This window comes from Schistocerca gregaria, chromosome 3, assembly GCF_023897955.1.
Source record: "Schistocerca gregaria isolate iqSchGreg1 chromosome 3, iqSchGreg1.2, whole genome shotgun sequence".
Taxonomy (NCBI): Eukaryota; Metazoa; Arthropoda; class Insecta; order Orthoptera; family Acrididae; genus Schistocerca; species Schistocerca gregaria.
Genome location: NC_064922.1, coordinates 936,173,774 through 936,201,182, shown reverse-complemented (window position 1 = coordinate 936,201,182; position 27,409 = coordinate 936,173,774). Strand labels below are relative to the sequence as shown.

At 40.3% G+C, this 27,409-nt stretch overlaps 1 protein-coding gene across 5 annotated transcripts in view; it reads right to left on the bottom strand.

Annotated features, from left to right (window-relative positions):
• Positions 1-27,409, bottom strand: part of LOC126355833 (transmembrane protein 47) — a 361,809-nt gene that overhangs the window by 6,092 nt on the left and 328,308 nt on the right. For all 5 annotated transcript variants that reach the window (XM_050006281.1, XM_050006285.1, XM_050006283.1 and 2 more), the window contains 3 exons: positions 21,098-21,284; positions 996-1,145; positions 749-811 (listed from right to left, as the gene is read on the bottom strand). In XM_050006281.1, the coding sequence (XP_049862238.1) occupies positions 749-811; positions 996-1,145; positions 21,098-21,284 (400 nt within the window). The remainder of the gene's footprint in view (positions 1-748; positions 812-995; positions 1,146-21,097; positions 21,285-27,409) is intronic.

Below are 27,409 nucleotides of genomic sequence, written 5' to 3'. Positions count from 1 at the left end.
TCTTTAGTAATTACTCAAATGTGAAATCTGCTCTTCTATAAAAGCTGTTACTGAGTGCCCAGAAAGAGTTTGACTGATTGATTCAATAAAGAACTTCTGTTGAAGACTAAACACCTTCAACAATGAAGGAGACATAGTTCCAAATCCCACATGCAGGTGCCCAAGGCAGTGATTTATACTAAATGAATTCTCAAATCCTAAAAATATAACAGCATAAACCGCCACTGTTTCAAATCACTGACTGACAGTAAGTAAACAACATGTGAAACTGGACATATTGTTAGAACCTGCAATAATATATTAAATATGACGTTTGGCACTCAAACAGAACCCAGTAATTCTTATAAATTTCACTTTGACATTTGTAAATTTCAGCTACTGCACTTTCTAATCACTCTGTCATCCAAGTACAAAATTTACTCCACATTGTACATGGTTTGAGAGACAATTTTCAACACTTTTTAAAAAATCTGGTTTCGATTACTCTGACATTCATCCATCAGCTGTATTTAGCACTTTCCTTTTTCTGATTTTATGGAAATATTTTCATTGCATTTCTGTAGCACTGTTAAAAAAATAGATAAGATGTTTAAAGGAAAACAATAAATACCACTGATCAGAGACAATAACTACTATATACATTGGTTACGCTAAATATTATGAAATATTTGTGTAACATTATTGTTAGTAGTTTACTAGAAATAAATACTAGTCAAACAATATATCACTGGGAAAGACAAAGATATACCTTCGTTTAATTCAGCAGCAAAGAATACTGGGTAAACCACCAAGGCAATGAGAATGGATATTACTGCAACAAAAATTGTCAAGTAAGCATGAATAATCACAAATATTTCTACAGGTAATTTAAAATATGAGTTTATTTTTTAATTATCTAAACTATTACTAATCACTCACAGAACAGTGTCAAAGTTGTTAACTAAACGATGGAAATATTTTGTTTAAATATGAACATTATTGAAGTATATACTCACAAGAAAGCACCATCACATACACTGCAATCCTGTAATACTTGTACTTGGTGCGGTGGTCTTTACTCCGCAGACCAAGACCTGTCAGGAGTGTAGCTACAACGTCTGTCAGCAGTGTGATAACACAAAGAGCTGCAGATGCCTGGATGTACACTGCAACAATTTTAAATTCTTAAGCAAACTGCAACTTACAATAATACGTTAAACTATCTATTATAAGCAGCAATACCCTCTCCCCCCCCCCCCCCCTCCTCACGAATATTACACAGCCTGGTTAGAGTGCAGGCAGGAAGAATTACAACACAGCTCACAGCACATGAATAAGGCACCTGGGATGGTAGTTGAAATAATGTGCATAAATAAACAACTTAAATGTCCTCCCAAAAACACATCATTAAAAACCATGCCAAGAAAACCAGAGAGTGTAATCGTGGTGTTTAAGCATTAATAAGCATAATTAAATGCTGAAATTTGAATTTGATAACCACCACGTCAATTTGGAGACCACACGGTTCAAGAAGTTAAGAAAGCATTATACTATGCTGTGTCATGTGTAAGGGTAGTATCAATATCAGTGATAATGTCATCAGAAATTAATTGTTTGTAATTCATTAAAAATATATTCATACAGCAGAATGCCACGAGGTATCAGTGGCCACAAGACAGGAATATGCACAAATTGATACCACTGGTTTGAATCTAATATTAATGGTATAAATTTCATCATCACCATCATCATCATTGTGACAAATTTATTACACTTATATTACACGGAGGGTGCCCGATGCTATACCACGATCTAAGAGTGCAGGCACCATCTTACTCCACTTATACCATCTGCACAGAAATGTGGGGGCATACTGCAAACTGAAAGCTAATACTGTGGCATCGTCTCCTATCTTGGAGAAGTTGTCTTATTTGTCAAACATCCAATTTTCACACCCCCATACACTCCAAAAAGATCTTTCCAAAACATCAGGCACTGACAGATACATCCCCACCACAGATCTCTGTTAGCAGAACTATCCATCCACACTCTCATTCAGGGAATGCCAGTCCAGTTTTACAAGAAATTGGAAACTTCACCCCATGACCTAATCAAAAATTTAGGGTATCAACACCCTGTGCTTCTTTTAGAAGATTAAAATTGACCCTAACATGACACTTCAGAGTCTACCAAACACATACAACTGCCAAAAGCAGCTACAGAACACTTGTTTACCTATATTCTAGCTTCTTGACTGTTGTTGTTGTCGTCGTCATCGTCGTCGTCGTCGTCACCTTCAGTCCTGATACTGGTTTGATGCCGCTCTCCATGCTACTCTATCCTGTGCAAGCTTCTTCGTCTCCCAGCAACTACTGCAACCTACATCCTTCTGAATCTGCTTAATGTATTCATCTCTTAGTCTCCCTCTACGATTTTTACCTTCCACACTGCCCTCCAATACTAAATTGGTGATCCCTTGATGCCTCAGAACATATCCTACCAACCGGTCCCTTCTTCTTGTCAAGTTGTGCCATAAACTCCTCTTCTCCCCAATTCTAGTCAATACCTCCTCATTAGTTATGTGATCTACCCATCTAATCTTCAACATTCTTCTGTAGCACCACATTTCGAAAGCTTCTATTCTCTTCCTGTCCAAACTATTTACTGTCCATGTTTCACTTCCATACATGGCTACACTCCATACAAATACTTTCAGAAATAACTTCCTGACACTTAAATCAATACTCAATGTTAACAAAATTTTCTTCCTCAGAAACACTTTCCTTGCCATTGCCAGAGTACATTTTATATCCTCTCTACTTCGACCATCATCAGTTATTTTGCTCCCCAAATAGCAAAACTCTTACTACTTGAAGTGTCTCATTTCCTAATCTAATTCCCTCAGCATCACCAGATTTAATTTGACTACATTCCATTATCGTTGTTTTGCTTTTGTTGGTGTTCATCTTATATCCTCCTTTTCTGTCTCTGACAGAATTATAATGTCATCAGCGAACCTCAAAGTTTTTATTTCTTCTCCATGGATTTTAATTCCTAATCTGAATTTTTCCTTTTGTTTCCTTTACCGCTTGCTGAATATACAGACTGAATAACATCGGGGAGTGGCTACAACCCTGTCCCACTCCATTCCCAACCACTACTTCCCTTTCATGCCCTTCGACTCCTACAACTGCCATCTGGCTTCTGTACAAATTGTAAATAGCCTTTCGCTCCCTGTATTTTACCCCTGCCACCTTCAGAATTTGAAAGAGAGTATTCCAGTCAACGTTGTCAAAAGCTTTCTCTAAGTCTACAAATGCTAGAAACATAGGTTTGCCTTTCCTTAATCTTTCTTCTAAGATAAGTCGTAAGGTCAGTACTGCCTCACATGTTCCAATATTTCTACGGAACCCAAACTGATCTTCCCCAAGGTCGGCTTCTACTAGTTTTTCCATTCGTCTAAAGAATTTGCATTAGTATTTTGCAGCTGTGGCTTATTAAACTGATTGTTCGGTAATTTTCACATCTGTCAACACCTGCTTTCTTTGGGATTGGAATTATTATATTCTTCTTTAAGTCTGAGGGTATTTCGCCTGTCTCATACATCTTGCTCACCAGATGGTAGAGTTTTGTCAGGACTGGCTCTCCCAAGGCCGTCAGTAGTTCTAATGGAATGTTGTCTACTCCGGGGGCCTTGTTTCGACTCAGGTCTTTCAGTGCTCTGTCAAACTCTTCATGCAGTATTGTATCTCCCATTTCGTCTTCATCTACATTCTGTTCCATTTCGAGAATATAGTCCTCACGTACGCCGCCCTTGTATAGACCCTCTATATACTCCTTCCACCTTTCTGCTTTCACTTCTTAGAACTGGGTTTCCATCAGAGCTCTTGATGTTCGTACAAGTGGTTCTCTTTTCTCCAAAGGTCTCCTTAATTTTTCCTGTAGGCAGTATCTATCTTACCCCTAGTGAGATAAGCCTCTACATGCTTACATTTGTCCTCTAGCCATTCCTGCTTAGCCATTTTGCACTTCCTGTCGATCTCATTTTTGAGACGTTTGTATTCCTTTTTGCCTGCTTCATTTACTGCATTTTTATATTTTCTCCCTTCATCAATTAAATTCAATACTACTTCTGTTATTTTGTTAAATAGTAGGAGATAAACCGTGGTGCAACTGCATACTGTATCTGTTGACTTACAGTAACCTGTTGACATACAGTAAACATGCAAGTTTTTATGCCGGTTACTTAGCTGACTGAATTATAATGTTCAATATATGGAATCTGTCAATATGTAGAGAACTTTTATGGGAATTTGTTTTCTTTCAGCATACAACATGAGGATTAAGAATGGTATAACAACCTATCCCCGAAAACACCGCCAATGCTGCTAGACGGTGCTGTACTTGAGAGTACTGGAGGGGAACTTGAGGATTTCTTCATTTGAGCACTTTGAGAATGGAACAGCGAGCTTACAGATGTGCCTTTAACGTGTGGAAGGCCGAGTGCGATGGACGAGCCACACGATACAATTTTGAGAATGCACTACAGTTTGTTTGCATGTCTGCTTCAAAATTTGTGCAAGTATGGGTCATCAAGAAGTGGCAGGCTAGTTAGGGAAGGCTGCGATCAGTGTGTTTGGTCATTAGGGAAGAAAGCATGTTGAATTTCGTAGAATTCTCAGGTGACCTGCTGGGTAATGTCATAATTACTCTATGATATTTTGGCAAACAGACTTCTTGCCATCTCAGGTGGCCCCTGATGACTGTTTCTCCACTCCTGTTTGTGTGCATTCCACTGTGGTGACAAAAGTCATAGGACAGCAATACGCATGTATATACAGATAGCAATAGTATCTTGTACAAAAGGTATAAATGGCAGTACATTGTAGGAGCTGTCATTAGCACTCAAGTGATTCATGTGAAAAGATTTCAGACGTGATTATGGCAGCAAAACAGACTTTGAGCATGGAGCAAGACACAGGGGCATTTCATTTTAGAAATCGTTAGAGAACTCAGAATTCTAAGACCCACAGTGTCAAGAGTGTGCAAAGAATACCAAATTTCAGTCATTATGTCACACCATGAAAAACGCAGCTGCCACCTAATGATTGATACTAGCAATGTTTATATAGAGTTGTCAGTGCTAACAGACCAGCAACACTGCAGGAAATAAATGCAGAAATCCACGTGGGACAAAATTTGACATTAATGACCTATGGCATCCAACAACCGACGAAAGTGCCTTTGCCAACAGCATGAAATCCCCTGTAGCACCTATCGTGGTCTCATGACCATATCAGTTGCACCCTAGATGATCGGAAAATTGTGGCCTGGTCAGATGAGTCCCGATTTCAGATAGTATGAGCTGATGATAAGGTTCAAGTGTGGCACAGACCCCACGAACCCATCGACCCAAGTTGTCAAAAAGGGACTGTTCAAGCTTGGGGTGCCTCCATAATGGTGTGAGCTATGTTTACATGAAAGGGACTGCGTCCTCTGGTTCAACTGAACTGATCATTGCCAAGCAATGGTTATGTTCCGTTACTTGGAGTCCATTTGCAGCTTTTTGTGGACTTCAGGTTCTCAAACAACGATGTCATGCCACCATGCCCCAATTTTTCGCAAATGGTTTGAAGAGCATTAGGGACGATTCGAGTGAATGATCTGGCCACCCAGATTGCCTGACATGAATGTCGCTGAAAATTTATTGGACATAATCAAAAGGTTCTCCTCCCACGAACCATAGACCTTGCCGTCGGTGGGGAGGCTTGCGTGCCTCAGCGATACAGATAGGTGTACCATAGGTGCAACCATAACGGAGGGGTATCTGTTGAGAGGCCAGACAAATGTACGGTTCCTGAAGAGGGGCAGCAGCCTTTTCAGTAGTTGCAGGGGCTACAGTTGGGATGACTGACTGATCTGGCCTTGTAACACTAACCAAAACGGCCTTGCTGTTCTGGTACTACGAACGGCTGAAAGCAAGATGGGAAGGGAGAGAGACAGGGATGTAGCCTATCCCCGATGTTATTCAATCTGTATATTGAGCAAGCAATAAAGGAAACAAAAGAAAAGTTCGGAGTTTGTATTAAAATCCATGGGGAAGAAATAAAAACTTTGAGGTTCGCCGATGACATCGTAATTGTGTCAGACACAGCAAAGGAATTGGAAGAGCAGTTGAATGGATTGGACAGTGTTTTGAAAGGCCGGTATCTACATCTACATCAACATTTATACTCCGCAAGCCACCCAACGGTGTGTGGCAGAGGGCACATTACATGCCACTGTCATTACCTTCCTTTCCTGTTCCAGTCGCGTATGGTTCGCGGGAAGAATGACTGAAAGCCTCCGTGCGCGCTCTAATCTCTCTAATTTTACATTTGTGAACTCCACGGGAGATATAAGTAGGGGGAAGCAATATATTAGATACCTCATCCAGACATGCACCCTCTCGAAACCTGGCGAGCAGAGCGCCTCTCTTGCAGAGTCTGCCACTTGAGTTTGTTAAACATCTCCGTAACGCTATCACGGTTACCAAATAATGCTGTGACGAAACGCACCACTCTTCTTTGGATCTTCTCTGTCTCCTCCGTCAACCCAATCTGGTACGGATCCCACACTGATGAGCAATACTCTAGTATAGGTCGAACGAGTGTTTTGTAAGCCACCTCCTTTGTTGATGGACTACATTTTCTAAGGACTCTCCCAATGAATCTCAACCTGGTACGTGCCTTACCAACAGTTAATTTTATGTGATCATTCCACTTCAAATCGTTCCGCACACATACTCCCAGATATTTTACAGAAGTAACTGCTACCAGTGTTTGTTCCGCTGTCATATAATCATACAATAAAGGATCCTTCTTTCTATGTATTCGCAATACATTACATTTGTCTATGTTAAGGGTCAGTTGCTACTCCCTGCACCAAGTGCCTATCTGCTGCAGATCTTCCTGCATTTTGCTACAATTTTCTAATGCTGCAACTTCTCTGTATACTACAGCATCATCTGCGAAGAGCCGCATGGAACTGCCAACACTATCTACTAGGTCATTTATATGTATTGTGAAAAGCAATGGTCCCATTACACTCCCCTGTGGCACGCCAGAGGTTACCTTAACGTCTGTAGACGTCTCTCCATAGATAACAACATGCTGTGTTCTGTTTGCTAAAAACTCTTCAATCTAGCCACACAGCTGGTCTGATATTCCGTAGTCTCTTACTTTGTTTATCAGGCGACAGTGCGGAACTGTATCGAACGCCTTCCGGAAGTCAAGGAAAATAGCATCTACCTTGGAGCCTGTATCTAATATTTTCTGGGTCTCATGAACAAATAAAGCGAGTTGGGTCTCACACGATCGCTGTATCCGGAATCCATGTTGATTCCTACAGAGTAGATTCTGGGTTTCCAAAAAACGACGATATGCGAGCAAAAAACATGTTCTAAAATTCTACAACAGATCGACGTCAGAGATACAGGTCTATAGTTTTGTGCATCTGCTCGACGACCCTTCTTGAATACTGGGACTACCTGTGCTCTTTTCCAATCATTTGGAACCTTACGTTCCTCGAGAGACTTGCGGTACACGGCTGTTAGAAGGGGGCAAGTTCTTTTGCGTACTCTGTATAGAATCGAAATGGTATCCCGTCAGGTCGAGTGGACTTTCCTCTGTTGAGTGATTCCAGTTGCTTTTCTATTCCTTGGACACTTATTTCGATGTTAGCCACTTTTTCGTTTGTGCGAGGATTTAGAGAAGGAACTGCAGTGCGGTCTTCCTCTGTGAAACAGCTTTGGAAAAATGTGTTTAGTATTTCAGCTTTATGTGTGTCATCCTCTGTTTCAATGCCATCATCATCCCAGAGTGTCTGGATATGCTGTTTCGAGCCACTTACTGATTTAACGTGAGAACAGAACTTCCTAGGATTTTCTGTCAAGTCAGTACATAGAATTTTACTAATTTTACTTACTCTTCACGCATAGCCCTCCTTACGCTAACTTTGACATCGTTTAGCTTCTGTTTGTCTGAGAGGTTTTGGCTGCGTTTACACTTTGAGTGAAGCTCTCTTTGCTTTCGCAGTAGTTTCCTAACTTTGTTGTTGTACCACGGTAGGTTTTTCCCATCCCTCACAGTTTTACTCGGCACATACCTGTCTAAAACGCATTTTACGATTGCCTTGAACTTTTTCCATAAACACTCAACATTGTCAGTGTCGGAACAGAAATTTTTGGTTTGATCTGTTAGGTAGTCTGATATCTGCCTTCTATTACTCTTGCTAAACAGATAAACCTTCCTCCCTTTTTTTATATTCCTATTAACTTCCATATTCAGGGGTGCTTCAACGGCCTTATGATCACTGATTCCCTGTTCTGTACTTACAGAGTCGAAAAGTTCGGGTTTGTTTGTTATCAGTAGGTCCAAGATGTTATCTCCACGAGTTGGTTCTCTGTTTAATTGCTCGAGGTAATTTTCAGATACTGCTCTCAGTATAATGTCACTCGATGCTCTGTCCCTACCACCCGTCCTAAACATCTGAGTGTCCCAGTCTATATCTGGTAAATTGAAATCTCCACCTAAGACTATAATATGCTGAGAAAATATATGTGAAATGTATTCCAATTTTCTCTCAGTTGTTCTGCCACTAATGTGGCTGAGGCGGGAGGTCAGTACAAGCAGCCAATTATTAACCTAGCTCGGTTGTTGAGTGTAACCTCCACCCATAATAATTCACAGGAACTATACACTTCTTCTTCACTACAGGATAAACTACTACTAACAGCAACGAACACTCCACCACCGGTTGCATGTAATCTATCCTTTCTAAACACCGTTTGTACCTTTGTAAAAATTTCGGCAGAATTTATCTCTGGCTTCAGCCAGCTTTCTGTACCTATAACGATTTCAGCTTTCTATCAGCGCTTGAAGTTCCGGTACTTTACCAACGCAGCTTCGACAGTTTACAATTACAATACCGATTGCTGCTTGGTCCCCGCATGTCCTGACTTTGCCCCGCACCCGTTGAGGCTGTTGCCCTTTCTGTACTTGCCCAAGGCCATCTAACCTAAAAAACCACCCAGCCCACGCCACACAACCCGTGCTACCCGTGTAGCCGCTTGTTGCATGTAGTGGACTCCTGACCTATCCAGCGGAACCCGAAACCTCACCACCCTATGGTGCAAGTCGAGGAATCTGCAGCCCACACAGTCGCAGAACCGTCTCAGCCTCTGGTTCAGACTCTCCACTCGGCTCTGTACCAAAGGTCCGCAGTCAGACCTGTCAACGATGCTGCAGATGGTGAGCTCTGCTTTCATCCCGCTAGCGAGACTGGCAGTCTTCACCAAATCAGATAGCCGCCGGAAGCCAGATAGGATTTCCTCTGATCCATAGCGACACATCACTGCTGCCGACATGAGCGACCACCTGCAGATGGGTGCACCCTGTACCCTCCATGGCTTCCGGAAGGACCCTTTCCACATCTGGAATGACTCTCCCTGGTATGCACACGGAGTGCACATTGGTTTTCTTCCTCTCTCTTGCTGCCATATCCCTAAGGGGCCCCATTACATGCCTGACGTTGGAGCTCCCAACTACCAGTAAGCCCACCCTCTGCGACCGCCCGGATCTTGCAGACTGAGGGGAAACCTCTGGAACAGGACAAGCAGCTATGTCAGGCCGAAGATCAGTATCGGCCTGAGACAGAGCCTGAAACTGGTTCGTCAGACAAACTGGAGAGGCCTTCCGTTCAGCTCCTCGGAATGTCTTTCGCCCCCTGCCACACCTCGAGACGACCTCCCACACTACCACAGGTGAGGGATCAGCATCAATGTGTGCAGTATCCCGGGTAGCCACAGTCGTAGTCCGATCGGGGGATGCATGGGACGAGCTGGCCGTCCCCGACAAACCCCCATCTGGACCCCCACAGTGATGCCCATTGTCGACAGCCTCAAGCTGTGTGACCGAAGCCAACACTGCCTGAAGCTAGGAGCGAAGATGAACATCAACAAAAGCAAAACGAGGATAATGGAATGTAGTCAATTAAGTCGGATGATGCTGAGGGAATTAGATTAGGAAATGAGAAACTTAAAGCAGTAAAAGAGTTTTGCTATTTGGGGAGCAAAATAACTGATGATGGTCGAAGTAGAGAGGATATAAAATGTAGACTGGCAATGGCAAGGAAAGCGTTTCTGAAGGAGAGAAATTTGTTAACATCGAGTATAGATTTAAGTGTGAGGAAGTCGTTTCTGAAAGTATTTGTATGGAGTGCAGCCATGTATGGAAGTGAAACGTGGACGATAAATAGCTTAGACAAGAAGAGAATAGAAGCTTTCGAAATGTGGTGCTACAGAAGAATGCTGAAGATTAGATGGGTTGATCACATAACTAATGAGGAAGTATTGAATAGAATTAGGGAGAGGAGGAGCTTGTGGCACAACTTGAGTAGAAGAAGGGATCGGTTGGTAGGACATGTTCTGAGGCCTCAAGGGATCACCAATTTAGTATTGGGGGGCAGCGTGGAGGGTAAAAATCGTAGAGGGAGACCAAGAGATGACTACACTAAGCAGATTCAGAAGGATGTTGGTTGCAGTAGGTACTGGGAGATGATGAAGCTTGCACAGGATATTGTAGCATGGAGAGCTGCCACAAACCCGTCTCAGGACTGAAGACCACAACAACAACAACAACAACAACAACATGAAAAGAGGCTGCATGTATCTGGAACACTTACTGATTTAAGCAAAGCATTTGATTCAGTGTCTCATGACATAATCATTAAAAAGTTAGAATACTATGGCATTGAAGATATACCACTCACCTTTTTCAAAATTTATTTAAACAATAGGTTACAGCTTGTATATGCAAATAAACAGATCAGCAATACTCCCTACAGAAAGAGGAACACCTCAACCCCAAGGCTTGGTTCTTGGGCCTTTCCTGTTCATTGTCTATATTAACTATTTCTCAAATTATATACCATCTAAGAATATACTGTACACTGATGATATAACACTAATAACCTCAAGTGACAATTTACTAACTGTTCTGAATAACAGAGAAATAATGCAAATGACTAGTCACTAGTGTCAGGCCAATCAACTGTGCATAAACAACACAAAAACAGAAGAAATAATTTTTAATCTAAAAGCTCAGAAAGTAAAAATAAAGCAGTGAAAATACTTTGATTGCGCTAGACCAAAAACTCTCCTGGGAAGAACACACCAATCACCTGTGCAGCAAACTAGCCCGTGTACTTTTTTTACTGTACAAATTGAGAAACAGTGTGAGCATACAGCTGTTACTCCACTCATATTTTGCTTTCTTCCATTCCCATCTGGAGTATGGAATTTTGCTCTGGGGTCATTCGTCAGGGGCTAAATGTATTTTCAGGTGGCAAAAGAAGGCCATAAGATGTATACTAGGATTAGCACCCAGAGATTCCTGCAGAAACCACTTTAAATATCTTGAACAGTGGGACAGAAAATTTTTTAATAAGTTGCCATACTCAGCTCATACAGCCCCATTTCATAAACTCAAGAGTGTATTGCAAAATTGGTTAAAATGCAGTGAATTCTAGACAATTGAAGAATTCATAGGAAATACTCATTATAATATATGCTTTTAATAAGTGATAAAGAAATGTTTACAAGTCTTAAATAAGCTAAATAATTTTGTGTATGTAAGTGTTTATTGTCCTTAACTGTACTCCACTGTAAACTTTGATGAAGCCAATTGTATGAAAAATACTGAAAGGCGAATAAAACTATTCTATTCATTCTTAATTAGACCATCAGAGATTCTGATTTCAATGACCTCTAATCACACAATACCAAGAGGATGAAGACTGCCTAAGTATTTTTGATGTTGTTGTCCACAGTACAGCCAGTTTTTATATTATAGTCGGCCAGTTGATTTAGTGTTCTGGAATGCTGTGGCATGTTCAAGGCACCTCTCTTCTACCATGCGTACAATTTCCTCAATGCATGCTTTGCTGCAGTGGCAAGGGATTGGGTAGACTCCTGGTCTGCAAAGGCCTAAAATATCCTCTAGTGGGCCTTTTAGTGTCAGTTCTTTTAGGGGTTGGACAAAATACATATTTAACATTATGTAGCTCCCAGGTTCTGCTGAATTATTTTGTGTGTATTGCCGACAAGCGGGAAGCACCTTAGTGACTTGTGCTCCTCTTTTTCTTCCTGCTGTTGTCTGGGTACAGCCTGTCTACACACATGCCTTGTGTGTTTGCTGTTATACCTACTTCACCAGAATGTTGTCTCTAGGTGTTTCAGCTCAGTTTGAGGGCTGTCAAGGTCGCAGATGGATAATGCCCTGTGATCAAGTGTGCGTAAAATGCCTTCATGCTGGGAATTGTTGTGACTACTGGATGCATGAAGATAAAGATCAGTGTATGTTGGTTTTCTTTACACACTGTGCCCCAGCTTGCCATCTGGTTTCCGTTTCACTCACCATATTTTACAAACATTAAATAACAAAATAGCAATATTTGGTATTTTCTGTGAACTTCCTAACGCAACTGACTGTGTGAATCGCAGTATTCATCTACATAAACTGAACTTTTATGGGATTGATGGTGTAGCCAATGAATGGATAATGTCACAGCTAACCAAAGAATACAAAAAGCTGTACTGAATAATTAACCAGTATAATCTGGGAACACAATACTGACTGGGAGGGAGGGGGGAATCAAGTATGCGGTTACCCAAAGCTCAATCACAGGACCACTATTCTTCCTCATATGTAAACGATGCATACTTACTACAGTAGTACAAGTTTATATGCCAACTAGCTCTGCAGATGATGAAGAAATTGATGAAATGTACGATGAGATAAAAGAAATTATTCAGGTAGTGAAGGGAGACAAAAATTTAATAGTCATGGGTGACTGGAATTGGAGAGTAAGAAAAAGGAGAGAAGAAAACATAGTAGGTGAATATGGATTGAGGGTAAGAAATGAAAGAGGTAGCCATCTGGTAGAATTCTGCAGAGAGCATAACTTAATCATAGCTAACACTTGTTTCAAGAATCATAAAAGAAGGTTGTATACATTGAAGAATCCTGGAGATACTAAAAGGTATCAGATAGATTATATAATGGTAAGACAGAGATTTAAGAACCATATTTTAAATTGTAAGACATTTCCAGGGGCAAATGTGGACTCTGACCACAAGCCATTGGTTATGAACTGAAGATTAAAACTGAAGAAACTGCAAAAATGTGGGAAATTAAGGAGGTGGGACCTGGATAAACTGACTAAACCAGAGGTTGTCTAGAGTTTCAGGGACAGCATAAGGGAACAATTGACAGGAATGGGGGAAAGAAATACAGTAGAAGAATGGGTAGTTCTGAGGGATGAAGTAGTGAAGGCAGCAAAGGATAAAGTAGGTAAAAAAGACGAGGGCTAGTAGAAATCCTTGGGTGACAGAAGAAATATTGATTTTAATTGATGAAAGGAGAAAATATAAAAATACAGTAAATGAAGCAGGCAAAAAGGAATACAAACATCTCAAAAATGAGATCGACAGGAAGTGCACAATGGCTAAGCAGGCATGGCTAGAGGACAAATTTAAGGATGTAGAGGCTTATCTCACTAGGGGTAAGATAAATACTGCCTACAGGAAAATTAAAGAGACCTTTGGAGAAAAGAGAACCACTTGTGTGAATATCAAAAGCTCAGATGGAAACCCTAGTTCTAAGCAAAGAAGGGAAAGCAGAAAGGTGGAAGGAGTATACAGAGGGTCTATACAAGGGTGATGTACTTGAGGACAATATTATGGAAATGGAAGAGGATGTAGATGAAATGAGAGAAACAATACTGCGTGAAGAGTTTGACAGAGCACTGAAAGACTTGAGTCTAAAAAGGCCCCGGGAGTGGGGAACATTCCATTAGAACTACTGAGAGCCTTGGGAGAGCCAGTCCCAACAATACTCTACCATATGGTGATCTAGATGTATGGGACAGGCACAATATTCTCAGACTTCAAGAAGAATATAATAATTCCAATGCCAAAGAAAGCAAGTGTTGACAGATGTGACAATTACCAAACCATCAGTTTAATAAGTCACAGCTGCAAAATACTAATGCGAATTCTTTACAGACGAATGAAAAAACGGGTAGAAGCCGACCTCAGGGAAGATCAGTTAGGATTCCATAGAAATGTTGGAAAACGTGAGGCAACACTGACCTTACGACTTATCTTAAAAGAAAGATTAAGGAAAGGCAAACCTATGTTTCTAGCATTTCTAGAATTAGAGAAAGCTTTTGACAATGTTGACTGGAACACTCTTTTTCAAATTCTAAAGGTGGCAGGGGTAAAATACAGGGAGCGAAAGGCTATTTATAATTTGTACAGAAACCAGATGGCAGTAATAAGAGTCGAGGGGCATGAAAGGGAAGCAGTGGTTGGGAACGGAGTGAGACAGGATTGTAGCCTCCCCCTTATGTTACTTGATATGTATATTGAGCAAGCAGTAAAGGAAACACAAGAAAAATTTGGAGTTGGTATCAAAATCCATGCTGAAGAAATAAAAACTTTGAGGTTCGCTGATGACATTGTAATTCTGTCAGAGAGACAGTGAAGGACTTTGAAGAGCAGTTGAACGGAATGGACAGTGTCTTGAAAGGCAGATACAAGATGAACGTCAACAAAAGCAAAACGAGGATAATGGAATTTAGTCGATTTAAATCGGGTGATGCTGAGGGAATTAGATTAGGAAATGAGACACTTAAAGTAGTAAAGGAGCTTTGCTATTTGGGAAGCAAAATTACTGATGATGGTCGAAGTAGAGAGGATATAAAATGTAGACTGGCAATGGCAAGGAAAGCGTTTCTGAATAAGAGAAATTTGTTAACATCGAGTATAGATTTGTCAGGAAGTCATTTCTGAAAGTATTTGTATGGAGTGCAGCCATGTATGGAAATGAAATGTGGACGATAAATAGTTTAGACAAGAAGAGAATAGAAGCTTTCGAAATGTGGTGCTACAGAAGAATGCTGAAGATTAGATGGGTAGATCACATAACTAATGAGAAGGTATTGAATAGGATTGGGGAGAAGAGAAGTTTGTGGCACAACTTGACTAGAAGAAGGGATCGGTTGGTAGGACATGTTTTGAGGCGTCAAGGGATCACCAATTTAGCATTGGAGGGCGGCGTGGAGGGTAAAAATCGTAGAGGGAGACCAAGAGATGAATACATTAAGCAGATTCAGAAGGATGTAGGTTGCAGTAACTACTGGGAAATGAAGAAGCTTGCAGAGGATAGAGTAGCATTGAGAGCTGCATAAAACCAGTCTCAAGACTGGAAACAACAACAACAACAAGTAAACGATCTTCCGTCTAATATAAAAAAGCAGAATTAGTTCTTTTGCAGATAACACAAATATTGTAACCAATTAAACCAGACACACAGAAATTAAAGACATGCTAAACAGAAATTTAAGTATCATTGACTGTTTTCTGCACAATTTTAAAAATACACAACATATTCATAATATGTATGTTTGCATGGCCATCTTTTGACAGCACCCTCTGCTAACAAAGAAGCAATGGTTTACAAAATATGTGAAATGGAGGCAGAAACACCATAAGTAAATTACTGAACTTTGTAATCAAAATGCTGTTTAAAATCTAACCCAACTGAAAATGTGCAAACCTATGTATTCAATTTGCAAAATAACCACAGAAGATGCTTTATAAATAAAAGCAAAACAGTCTGGTGTAAAATTCCTGTAATTAAATTGCAGTATGCTTAAGATGGAGAAACCAATAATAACCAACCAACATATTAGTTCTGCACATTCAGGTGTTCTGCACCAATGATAAGTGTAACACATGGTGAGAAAATAAGAAAAAGGGTAGAAATTTTTAGGTGCTCATAGTGATGAGAACTTAAAGCTGGAAAAAGTATATTTTGAAACTACTACAAACAACTTAGTTCAGTCATGTTCCACTTAGGATCATAGAAAATATTTGGAAAAGAGACAAATCAATAAGTTAACATATTTTACGTATTTTCATTCAATAATGTTATATGGAATAATGTTCTGGCATAACTGATCTTTAAGAAAGAAATTCTCTATAGAGCAAAAAATGTGCTGTAAGAATAATATGTGGTTCTCACAATCAATTCATCTTGTAAAAATCTGTTTAATGTGCTGGGCATACTGCTTCACAGTATATTTATTCCCCTCATGTAGTTTGTTGTAAATAATTCATTAGAGATCAAAAGGAACAATCATGCACATACATACAATATCAGGAGGAAAAATGACATTCATTATCCCACATTAAGAATATGTTTAGCACAAAACAGGGTGCACAATGCTGCAACAAAAATTTTTGATAACTTACCCAGCGATAAAAAATGGCCAGACAGACAGCATAATATTATCTGAAAACAAACTGGGAAACTTTCTCCTTGACAACTCCTCCTATCCCATAGAAGAATTTCTATTAATTTAATGAATAAAGGGAAAATGACTTGTTCCACATCATCATGATCTACTGTGCAAAATGATCCATTGAACATGTAACTAACTCACTAGTACATCAAGGAATGGGAGGTTGCTATCTTCCACTTCCATAGCAAATTGTATGTTGGGGTGCAGCAAATTCAGGTGACTAAAAAATCCACTTACACTGTCCTGCACATGTGGCCAGGTGACAAACTTGACATCCACATAATGACAGAAACAAGTTGGTTTTTGTTGGCCACGTTACGGGGTCTTCTCCTCAACATCATCCCCGGAAGATGGCCAACAAAAACCAACTTGTTTCTATTGTTATATGGATGACACACTTGTTCCCTGGCCTCATGTAGAGGACAGCGTAAGTGAATTTCTCAATCAGCTGAATTTGCTGCACCCCAATAAGTTTATTGTGGAGGTGAAAGATGGCATCCTCTCATTCTTTGATGTCTTGCTGAAACATAAAGCAGATGACAAGCTGGGACACTATGTGTGATCTTTATCTACATGCCTCCAGCAGTCACCACAGCTCCCACCAGGAAGGATAGTGCTATGTGAACGGGTGTGTGCAAAACACCATCTGTACCTAGACAGCCTTTCAACTCAACTGGAGCACTTCAAAACAACATTCCAGAGAAATGGGTACCGCAGCAAGCAGATAAGGCTGTACCCACACAACAGCAGGAGGAAAAAGAAGAGCACAAGTCACCAACATACGTCCCGTTTGTTGGCAATACTCAGGAAAAATTGGCAGGATCTTTGAGCTAAATGATGTTAATTGTGTATTTCATTTTCACCCACTACAACATCGACCCCATTACATATACTGAAGTTCGATTTTGGGCTTTGCGGACCAGGAGTCTACAAAATCACTTGCGAGCGCAACAGAGCATTCAGTGGGGAAACGGTATGCACAGTAGAAGAGAGGTGTTGTGAACATGTCACAGTGAACCACGCCAGACCACCAAATCAGCCATGGCCTACAATGGTATAAAAACTGATCGTACCCTGAACTACAAGCACATCAAAAATAGTTGGGCAATCTTCCTCCTCCTGGGATTTCGTGATTAGGGGCCATTGGAATCAGGATCCATGATGTTGTAATTAACAAAGATGGCAACCAACAACTGAGGTGGCATGGAATCCTGCACTGAACCTAGAAAAAGAAAAGTGTTCCCTTGCAGTGAGGTCCGCACCTGACAGCGATAGCATGGACACTGGAGACCAGAGTTAGGAGCTGGGCATCACTATCCACACCACTGTCACAATCCACCAAGGTTGCCACACTGATAGCAACTGGAGCAGATTGGTGGAGAGGGGTAATGGCCAGCATATGAAAGTCGCCGACAGCAGCTTAGCATCAGACATCAGGGGCCTCTTGAAGATGGCAACAAGTCTTCTGCCGAAATATCGTGGAGTAATTACTATGGGTCCTGGCTGGTCACCCAAGATTCTACAAGCTAGAAAAACGCTGGGTAAACATCAGATAGCATATTAAGTGGCATGGATGCTGTGGAGACTAATCCAAGCACCCGCATACATCCCCTTTCATTTACTAACGTCTCTTAGGAGTGTCCAGCGTGTCTAACATCGACTCCTTATGCACCTTTCATCTCCAAAGGATGCAGTTATTGCACTGCAATGACCATCCTGCATGTGTGCATTTTGCACCGTGTTCTGCAACAAAGTGGTTGTGTACATGTTTTTTGCAGATGAGACCACATTCACTAGGGATGACTTATTCAGTCACCATAATGACCATTTGTGGGCACCAGAAAGCCTCCACTGTGTGTGGGGCACAACATCAATTCACAATTAGCGTGTTGACAGGTTTGGTCGACGACTGCTTAGTCAGGTCGTACATTTTATCGCCCCACTTCACTACCGCAAAATTTTTAGACTTCCCTGGAATAGGTTCTTCCTGGCTTCTTTGAAGATGTTCCAACAAATGTGAAGCACAGCATGTGGTTCCAACATGATAGGACACCTGCTTATTTTGGACACACTGTTCTTAGGCATTTGAATCAGTTGTGCCCACATCAATGGATTGGACGCGTAGGACTGGTTCCCTGGCTCCCATGCTTACCGGATTTCTCATGTCTTTATTTCTTTCTGTGGGGAGCGATGAGATCTCGTGTATTCCAATTCTGTGGAGTCGCAAATGGATCTCATCACAAGAATCATCTCTGCAGTTTCTGCAATCGAAGAAACTTTCGATGTGTTCGAGCATGTCCGGCAGTCAATGTGCCATCAGTACCGGGAATGTGTGGTGTCTGCTGGTGCAAATGTAGACCATTGGTTGTAACATTAGGGTTACGATTATGTCATACAACATGTTTACTCATTATGTCCAAAAAGTGTTTCAAATGAATCACTCATTTCCTTTCCATCTTTGACCTTTGTTACCCGTTACCCTGACGTTTGCTGCCATGGGTTGCTATGCAATTCCCAATCCTTATGATGTGACCCATCTACCCTTGAGATATGTTGCAACATTTCTGGGGCATCCTGTATAACTGCTTGGGGGGGGGGGGGGGGAAAGAGAAAAAAAACACACACTCATTTTATCTTATATCTTATTTGGTATCTGAGCTAGTCATAAAAGAAGAGGATATACAGCACTTGTTGCAAAGCATTCCCAATGCCTTATTTTCACAATTACAAATGCGCTAATAATAGACGGAAAGTTGTGTGCTACTTGTGATTGTAACTTCTAGGTTAGGGAAATATTCACTAATAATATTCTGTCTTCAATCACAATATTTTTATTTTTTTTATTACTGTCTAATGCGTTTCGGTGCTAGAACTCCATTTTCAAGGATTGTATAGACATAAAGGGTGTTAAATATGCTTCAGTTTTTCATGTAGCAGTAATGAAACAACACAATTGTTAGGTTTAACAATATGTTAAATATTTTAGTTATTTTCAATTACTTTTTATTTACGGCGGCAGTCAATTTCCATGAAGGAATTGAACATTTCTGTTGTCTCTTCATGGTGTATAAGGAATTTCAACAACGTACAGCGTATAGTTCATTATTCAGTTTCGGGCTGTTATTGTACATTTTCATTTGGAGAGCTCGACTGCCTTACAAATCAAAAAAGGATTTGACGAAATTCACGCAGACTCTGAAACACCATTAAAGACCATTTATTTTTGGAGTAATGAATATCACCGTGGTCAGACAAGTATTGAAGACTGGGCACACTCCGACCATCTAGTTGAGGTTATCATAAAGGTAACCACTGACAAAATCCATGATATGGTACGCAAAGACCACAGAATAAAAAGCCGTGATATTGCTGAGACTGCATACGTACGAACCCTCTGCCATTGGAAGAAGCTGTGTACGAGGTGTGTGCCGTGACTGCTCAGTCGACCAAAAGCGCATCCGACGCAAAATTTCAACACAACGTCTGGTGATGTTTAATTGCAATACGTAAGACTCTGAGCGCCCATTTGTGACTGTTGATACAACCATATTATGCTTTACTGATGGATCGTTTGAAACTGCTCCATAAATTGAAAGTTCGGCATTCTGGGAAGAAATTTTCATCCAATGAGGAAGTGACTGCTGCAGTCGATGTGTATTTTGCCGAGTTTGACAGAACCTATTCTTTCCATGGAATGAAAATGCTGTAGGGTCGCTGGACCAAGTGTAAAGTCGCAAAACCACCATCATATTATTCTGCTTAAGCAATGGTATTGGGCTTAATTACAGGCCCGCTACAGTTTTAATTTGTCAAAAAGTTTCAGGAAGTACGTTATATATAACACTATCATAGTGGTCTGGTTTGATGTGCGTGTTTGTGCGCTACGATACTTTAGTTCTCTCGTTAATCCCGCCTGGAACACTTTTCTCATTACATCTAACAATTGCATCATTCTGTTATTGCTAGGTGTCGGTGGGACACTTACGCAGGAGTAACGCCCATTACGTCTGGACAGTCCTTAAAAATGGAGTTGTAGCTCCGAAACACGTTGGACAGTAATTAGTAAACGAAAATATTTTGACTGAAGACAAAATCACATTATTATATGTCCCTAATCAAGAACAGATGCTATGTCACATTACTGCCACAATCAATTTTCCATGTTCTGCTGTGCTTCCTCTAATTCAGTATTCTGCTTCACCAACTGGTATGCCTCCTGCACTTGTGCACAACAGAATATTCAATATTTACCTGCTCAAACCCATTGTCAGAAGTGTAGTACCTATTAAGAGAATGCAATGTCTTGCTCTTGGGTTTAAGAAGTCCAATTTACTTTTTGAAGCTCGAATGTTATTTTATACTTCAAACATAAACTTTGCAGAGGCTGGGCTCAAAAGCACAATTCAGCGTCTCTTGTCCCTTCAGTTATGTAGTAAATCTTTGAAGACTAGTGTCTACCTAAAGTAAACAGTACATACTTGCACATGGTCTGTGAAGATAGACTATCATACAAGGACCAAATCATTCTTTTTATTCAACCTTTATTCACAAAAATAGAATATCAATAATCGATTCAGAAAAAAATGAGAGCAGGCACTTCACAAATGTAGCAGACAGGGCGAATTAAAATTTGTAAAAAAAAAGTATAGTGACAAATTTAATTATCAGAATATGCTAGGCACAATGCTCACTTGTTTTTAAATAAACTTACCGACACTTCGCGCTTGGTAACAGGCTGGTTGGTCCACTACATTAAATGGAAGTGGTGTAGGCGCCTTCTCACCAATACAGTGCATAAAGAGTCCTTGGCGCCAACCCTCTGCCATCAACCAATCTGTTGATGCAAGTGCCATTATCATCAAGATTACCACGATGAGGCCGCAGATGAACGCAATCACCTGAAATGGAGACAAGATTTCCTTATTGTATGTTTATTTTTGCTTATTTGTCTATTTTGTATGAAAGGTCCACACGCCCACTCTTACATCCAACCAGACATCCACTTGTTTTACATTATGTTTGTTACAAAACACACAAAAAGTCTGTCATACGATTTCTTACACCTAGAAATACCACTTAAGTTGTGGAAACAGCAATAGCTATAGCAGAAAAGATACACAGTTTTTTAATTGTCAATGAAAGTAGGAAAACCATTACAAATTACACATAGGAAAATTTAAATTCAAGCCACTGCCAGCAAGTGACGTAATGTAAGGGGGATGGAGGACGAGAGAAGAGTAATGTCACAGAACATACGAGGGTGGTTTCAAAAGTTCTCAGAACGGAATAGGAAAAAGAAAGTACTTACATCACTGAAACTGTTTTTTTTTTTTAATTTTTCAATGAAGTCTCCTTGTAGATTAATGCATTTGGTCCTACGATGCTCCAGTGCCTTGATCCCATGTTGAAAATGAGTTTCCTCCAGGCCTGCAAAATAGTTCTCAATTCCGGCTATCAATTCTACATTTAAAGCGAATCTTCGACCACCAAGAAAAATTTTCAGTTTGGGGAAGAAATGGTAGTCTGACCAAGCCATATCAGCTGTATAAGGCGGTTGTGGCAACAATTCATACTTTAGTTCGTGTAATTTTGCTATGTCCATTCTCATGATTTTTTGATCCAGCGTCAAGAGTCGCGGCACCCGGCACCCATCTTGCAGATATTTTTTTTTTTTCATTTCTAATTCTTCAGTTAAAATGTAATATACCCTTTCACATGACATGTGGCAAGCGTGAGCAATTTCACGCATTTTTACAAAGATTTCTGGAACAGTGACACATCTTGGCCGATCACTGCGCGGATCAGTTGCATTGAAGGAGCAGAGTCCCCAATGTATTCTGGAAATCGGCGTGAATGCCCTTTGCTTTCATACCTTTCTTGACGAAGTACTTAATCACTGCTCGAATCTCTATTTTTTTCCGTCGTCGCAAATCACGCGGGAACAACAACAAAACCACGTTATCGCCACAGCTCTCTTGGAAGAGCACAGACGTAGCACGTACTTACAGACAACAGTCCAATGAATGTCACGTGAACAACAATATCAAAAATAGAGTCCGCCTTGATGCAAAACACTTTGTAATTTGTTTACTTATTTATTTTCCTAACTAGTTTCAGCGACAAATATCACGATCAGTGGATTTTTTAATCTTACTTATTGTATGTTATGGCACGTTTTTAAGAATTATTCTCTCTGTTTGAGGCATGTTTTCTGTGCGTTTTTCCTCAGCGTACATCATGTCATCTGAAAGTTCGTTGGACGGCATGTAGCTGATCCTGTACACAGATAAATAAAACTTTCGCACTTTATTTATGATCAAGAATATTATGCTATGTAATTAAGTTATAGATCATAAACAAAGTGCGCAAGTTTTGTTTTTCTGTGTACAGAATCAGCTACATGCCGTCCAACGAACTTGCAGATGACATGATGTGCGCTGAAAAAAAAAAAAACACACACACAGAAAATATGCCGCAAACAGTAGAATAATTCTTAAAAACACGCCATAACTTAACAATAAATAAGATTTAAAAAAACACTGATGATTGTGATATTTGTCGCCGACACTAGTTTGGGAAAATAAATAAGTAAACAAATAACAAGATGTTTTGCATCAAGGCGGACTCAATTTCTGATATTATTGTTTTCCTATGCACACACGGACCAAACGGGAGAGTTCCGTGAACAACTCGCTGCGCTAGCGCTGATCTGTCGCAGTGATTCAGAGAACTTTTCAAACCGCCCTTGAAAGTGGAGGGTACAGAGATAGAAGTAAGTGTAACCGGAAGAAGTAGGAGCATTTGCTTTACTGTTTGCCAGTGGGAAATTAAATTTTACCCCAAAAAATTTACGAGGTTCACAAAATGATTTCTTCAGATTTTTCTTAAACGCTACAGAGCACTGAACTGTACACAAAGTACAGTTGAAGTTTTTAGGCAGGATACAAAATAAGGAGACGTCGTGTTGTGATAATGAGATGAAACGTACCCAGTTTCTAATGCGAGGCACTGTGGTGGTTGCATACTAAAGGAGACAATGAGGAAGACATAGGTATTTGCCTAGCCACACGCTTCCTAACTGGGTGTATCAAGCACTGACATGGTCAAACAGACTAACGTTGCTCATGCAAGACATACAATTATTAATATTAGTTCGAACAGTCTAGAACTTTCACCGCTTGTTCAATCGTGGAGATTCGGCAGCATGACGGAGTGCACAAACTTACGTTTCACATTCTGCGCAAATATATTCTGAATCTTCTGCAGGGCACAGAGGCAAGCAGAACCCCTTTCTACATGTGGCGTTCTGTCCACACCAAAGTTCTTCACTCTTTTCTGATGTGGTGGCACTGGCATGCCGTCAAGAAGAATAAGAAACAACTAATCACGAAATTTAGAATTAATTGACTGATTAAGCAATTAAATTTCTGATGGGATGGTAAAGTAGGCTATGATTTTTTTTTCCATACACATTTCGTGCCCGTTTGAGCACTGAGGCAGTACTGATATCATCAGATCTTTGTCTAAAGTAAAGCTCGAGGTTATTAACATAGGAAGACAGAAACGACAATATGCCACTGATGTACACGGTGTACAGCAATGGCCCCAGGACTGACAACTGCGACGCTCCTGAGAAAACGAATCCAGGGAGACTTTTCATGCTGCTGTCCCAGTTTCCTGTATAGTATTATCAAAGTTGATGCCAGCAAATGATTCGCTGATGCTTTTAGTGTCAATACTGTAGCCTTGTGGTTGCCTATCACATAATTTCGGCCCTCAATTACCTTAATTCGAGCAGTATTTTAGCCACAGTTTAGAAAAACCAGGCCGGTATTTGTTACATAAACTGATTTTGTGTCAAGTATTTAACTGTGCAGTTCATACTTAGAAATAAGTTGAATCAGTGTTTGAGTTGTAAACAGAGATGTTCTGGTACTGTGACTTTCCACGGGGTGTTTCCGAAATTTAGACTTCTTAAAACGTCATTTTAACACACTGAGTACCTTAAAAGTGTGAATGCAGCATTCGTTTTACCTCGATTCAACTGCAGAAAAAATTCTGTCGTAGTATTGCGGTTCCTATTATTTTGTCAAAGGTATCGGTACGGCGTACCTGTGCGTGCCGTCACAAGTCAAGCACAGGGTCGAACTATCCCACTTTTCTATTTTTCACTAGAGAAAAATAATGTATGTCTGTCAAGAGTTGTAATAAGCATTCCACAACACTGTTTACCGTGGTAATGCTGATACCGTTGTTGCACATCGGTCCGGGAGAGTGTGTCGTTATTGCCTCACTTGTTGCGGTTATTTTAACTTACTTTGTTTTTAGTTTCATTTTCAAATGGCTCTGAGCACTATGGGACTCAACTGCTGTGGTCATTAGTCCCCTAGAACTTAGAACTACTTAAACCTAACTAACCTAAGGACATCACACACATCCATGCCCGAGGCAGGATTCGAACCTGCGACCGTAGCAGTCGTACGGTTCCGGACTGCGCGCCTAGAACCGCGAGACCACCGCGGCCGGCGTTTCATCTTCAATCTGTTTCCAGTTATACCGATTATTTTCAAAGCCAGTTTAACCTGAGTGTTATAAACGCTCAAAATAACCGATTTTTGAAACAACCGAACTTCGGTTTTCTTCCTATTGTTTCCTGTAAAAAACTTAGAAATCGAACAATGATTGAAAAATGATTGAAAAATTTTAATTTCCTCAGTTTGAAGATATATGGAATAAACATACTCAAGTAAATAGTCAAATAGAAGAAACGTTGCTCCGTTCGCCGCTGCTTTTTTCAAAAAGTGGTAAGTGGCTGAATATTTTAAAAAAAGACCAGCAATATTCTCCTACTAGTTCTACTTTTTTGAAACTCTGCTCAAAACTCATGTTGTAATCGTGGATCATGTCACTACTTTGGGCATTACGAATAGTCGGTGCTAACGGGTGAAAACTGAGGTTGAAGAACTATATTAAAGGCATATTATGTGCACACAAGCAACAAATCAGCTACTTTCTATTTTTATTGTAAACTATGAATGAATTGTTAAGTTTCCTCCTGATGTGATGTCCGAGGTTTGCTGTGGTCCGTCCCGTTCTTAATCTTTTAAGCATATGGAGCATGGTTCTTCACTGATACAGGAATTAATCGTCTCGTCTCGTCTCTCACTGGGATAAATGGGCGGGTGTTCGGTTTTCATTTCACTGCCCCCTCATAAAAGTGAAAAACCATTTTATTATAACCAAACACACTGTAAGAAAATTTCATTTGTTTCACATTATTTTTAACAGTTCCACATAAGATGATTGTCAATGGAGTAGAAGGAAATGCCGAACAGAAAGTTATTTAATCCAGTCTCAAATTCCATTACAATTCCCACGCGACATTTTATAAGGTATGGTAAATTAATGACAAAGTATATCAGTATATCTGCCCCCTTTTTGAATCACAGGTCTACACAGACATCAGTTTGAAAATATTATAATAAGAAGGTTTTGTATTATTGAAAAGGAAATGCTAAATATTGGTCTGACTAATATATATTATTGCAAGTTTGTCAAAATAATTGGGTTTTATAACAAACCTGCAAGTGTCCGAAAAACTTCTCCAATGGTCTGATTTCTCAAGAGAGTAATTCCGTAACTCATGAGTGAATAAAGAATGTCAGCTTAATTTCTTAACTAAAAAAATAACTTATCTTTTTGATGTGTGTGTAACAATGTGTTTCATCAAGTTCAGGTTGGCGTTGTTGACAATACGATCATTTATCTACTTGTTAATTGAACACCATATTCTCTTCTTTGATTGTCTGGAACGACTGAAGTTATAGGGTCTGTTATACTGTGAGAACCACCAAATTAGTCCTTGAACAACACTGCCCTACCCTTAAAGATCTGTCGATATTTTCAAATATTTCATTAAGAGCAAAGGAGGTTAGAATAACCTCTCTGATAAGAGCATAATACGAACCAGCATTCTTACAGTTGCATCATGGTAGCTTCAAAGTGGTTTGCGATGGACAATCAATACTTGCTGTTTTTCTACCGAAAATATAAATATATGACGCTCCCGCACATTTCAAAGTTTGCTGGTTGACAATATTGTTTGAAAATTTTGTGGGTGCTGCTCCCAAGAATCGCCAAAGGCAGTTAATATATGAGAAACAACTTCGTACATTCCAAAACCACGAACTTGAATTAAGACTGTTGGTGTTTCTTTAAACGAAAGAAGTAGCACCACCATGAAACAAATAAGATGGCAAAAGGGACGATAAAATACGTCTACGGCGAAGTGTTCTTGGGTTATCAGCAGAGTCAAGACGTCGTTCTGCGGCGACGTTTCGTCATGCTGTCTACTCGTCATCTTGTGGGAGAGGGACAGGAACAGGGCGTTGGGATCTCTCGCTTTACATAATCGATTCCATTAGAAAACTGACAGTTGTTTGAAGCATATGCCAAAATCTTCATACAAGGAAGTAGGCAGGCAGTGCTCTGCTAGAAAACAGTCTCTCTCATATGGTCTTTTGCAGCAGTCTTCTGCAGTCCTGATAGTCTTTATATACAGGGTGATTCAAAAAGAATACCACAACTTTAAAAATGTGTATTTAATGAAAGAAACATAATATAACCTTCTGTTATACATCATTACAACGAGTATTTAAAAAGGTTTTTTCACTCAAAAACAAGTTCAGAGATGTGCAATATGGCCCCCTCCAGACACTCGAGCAATATCAACCCGATACTCCAACTCGTTCCACATTCTCTGTAGCATATCAGGCGTAACAGTTTGGATAGCTGATGTTATTTCTCGTTTCAAATCATCAGTGGTGGCTGGGAGAGGTGACCGAAACACCATATCCTTAACATACCCCCGTAAGAAAAAATCGCAGGGGGTAAAATCAGGGCTTCTTGGAGGTCAGTGATGAAGTGCTCTGTCACGGGCTGCCTGGCGGCCGATCCATCGCCTCGGGTAGTTGACGTTCAGGTAGTTACGGGCAGACAAGTGCCAATGTGGTGGCGCTCCATC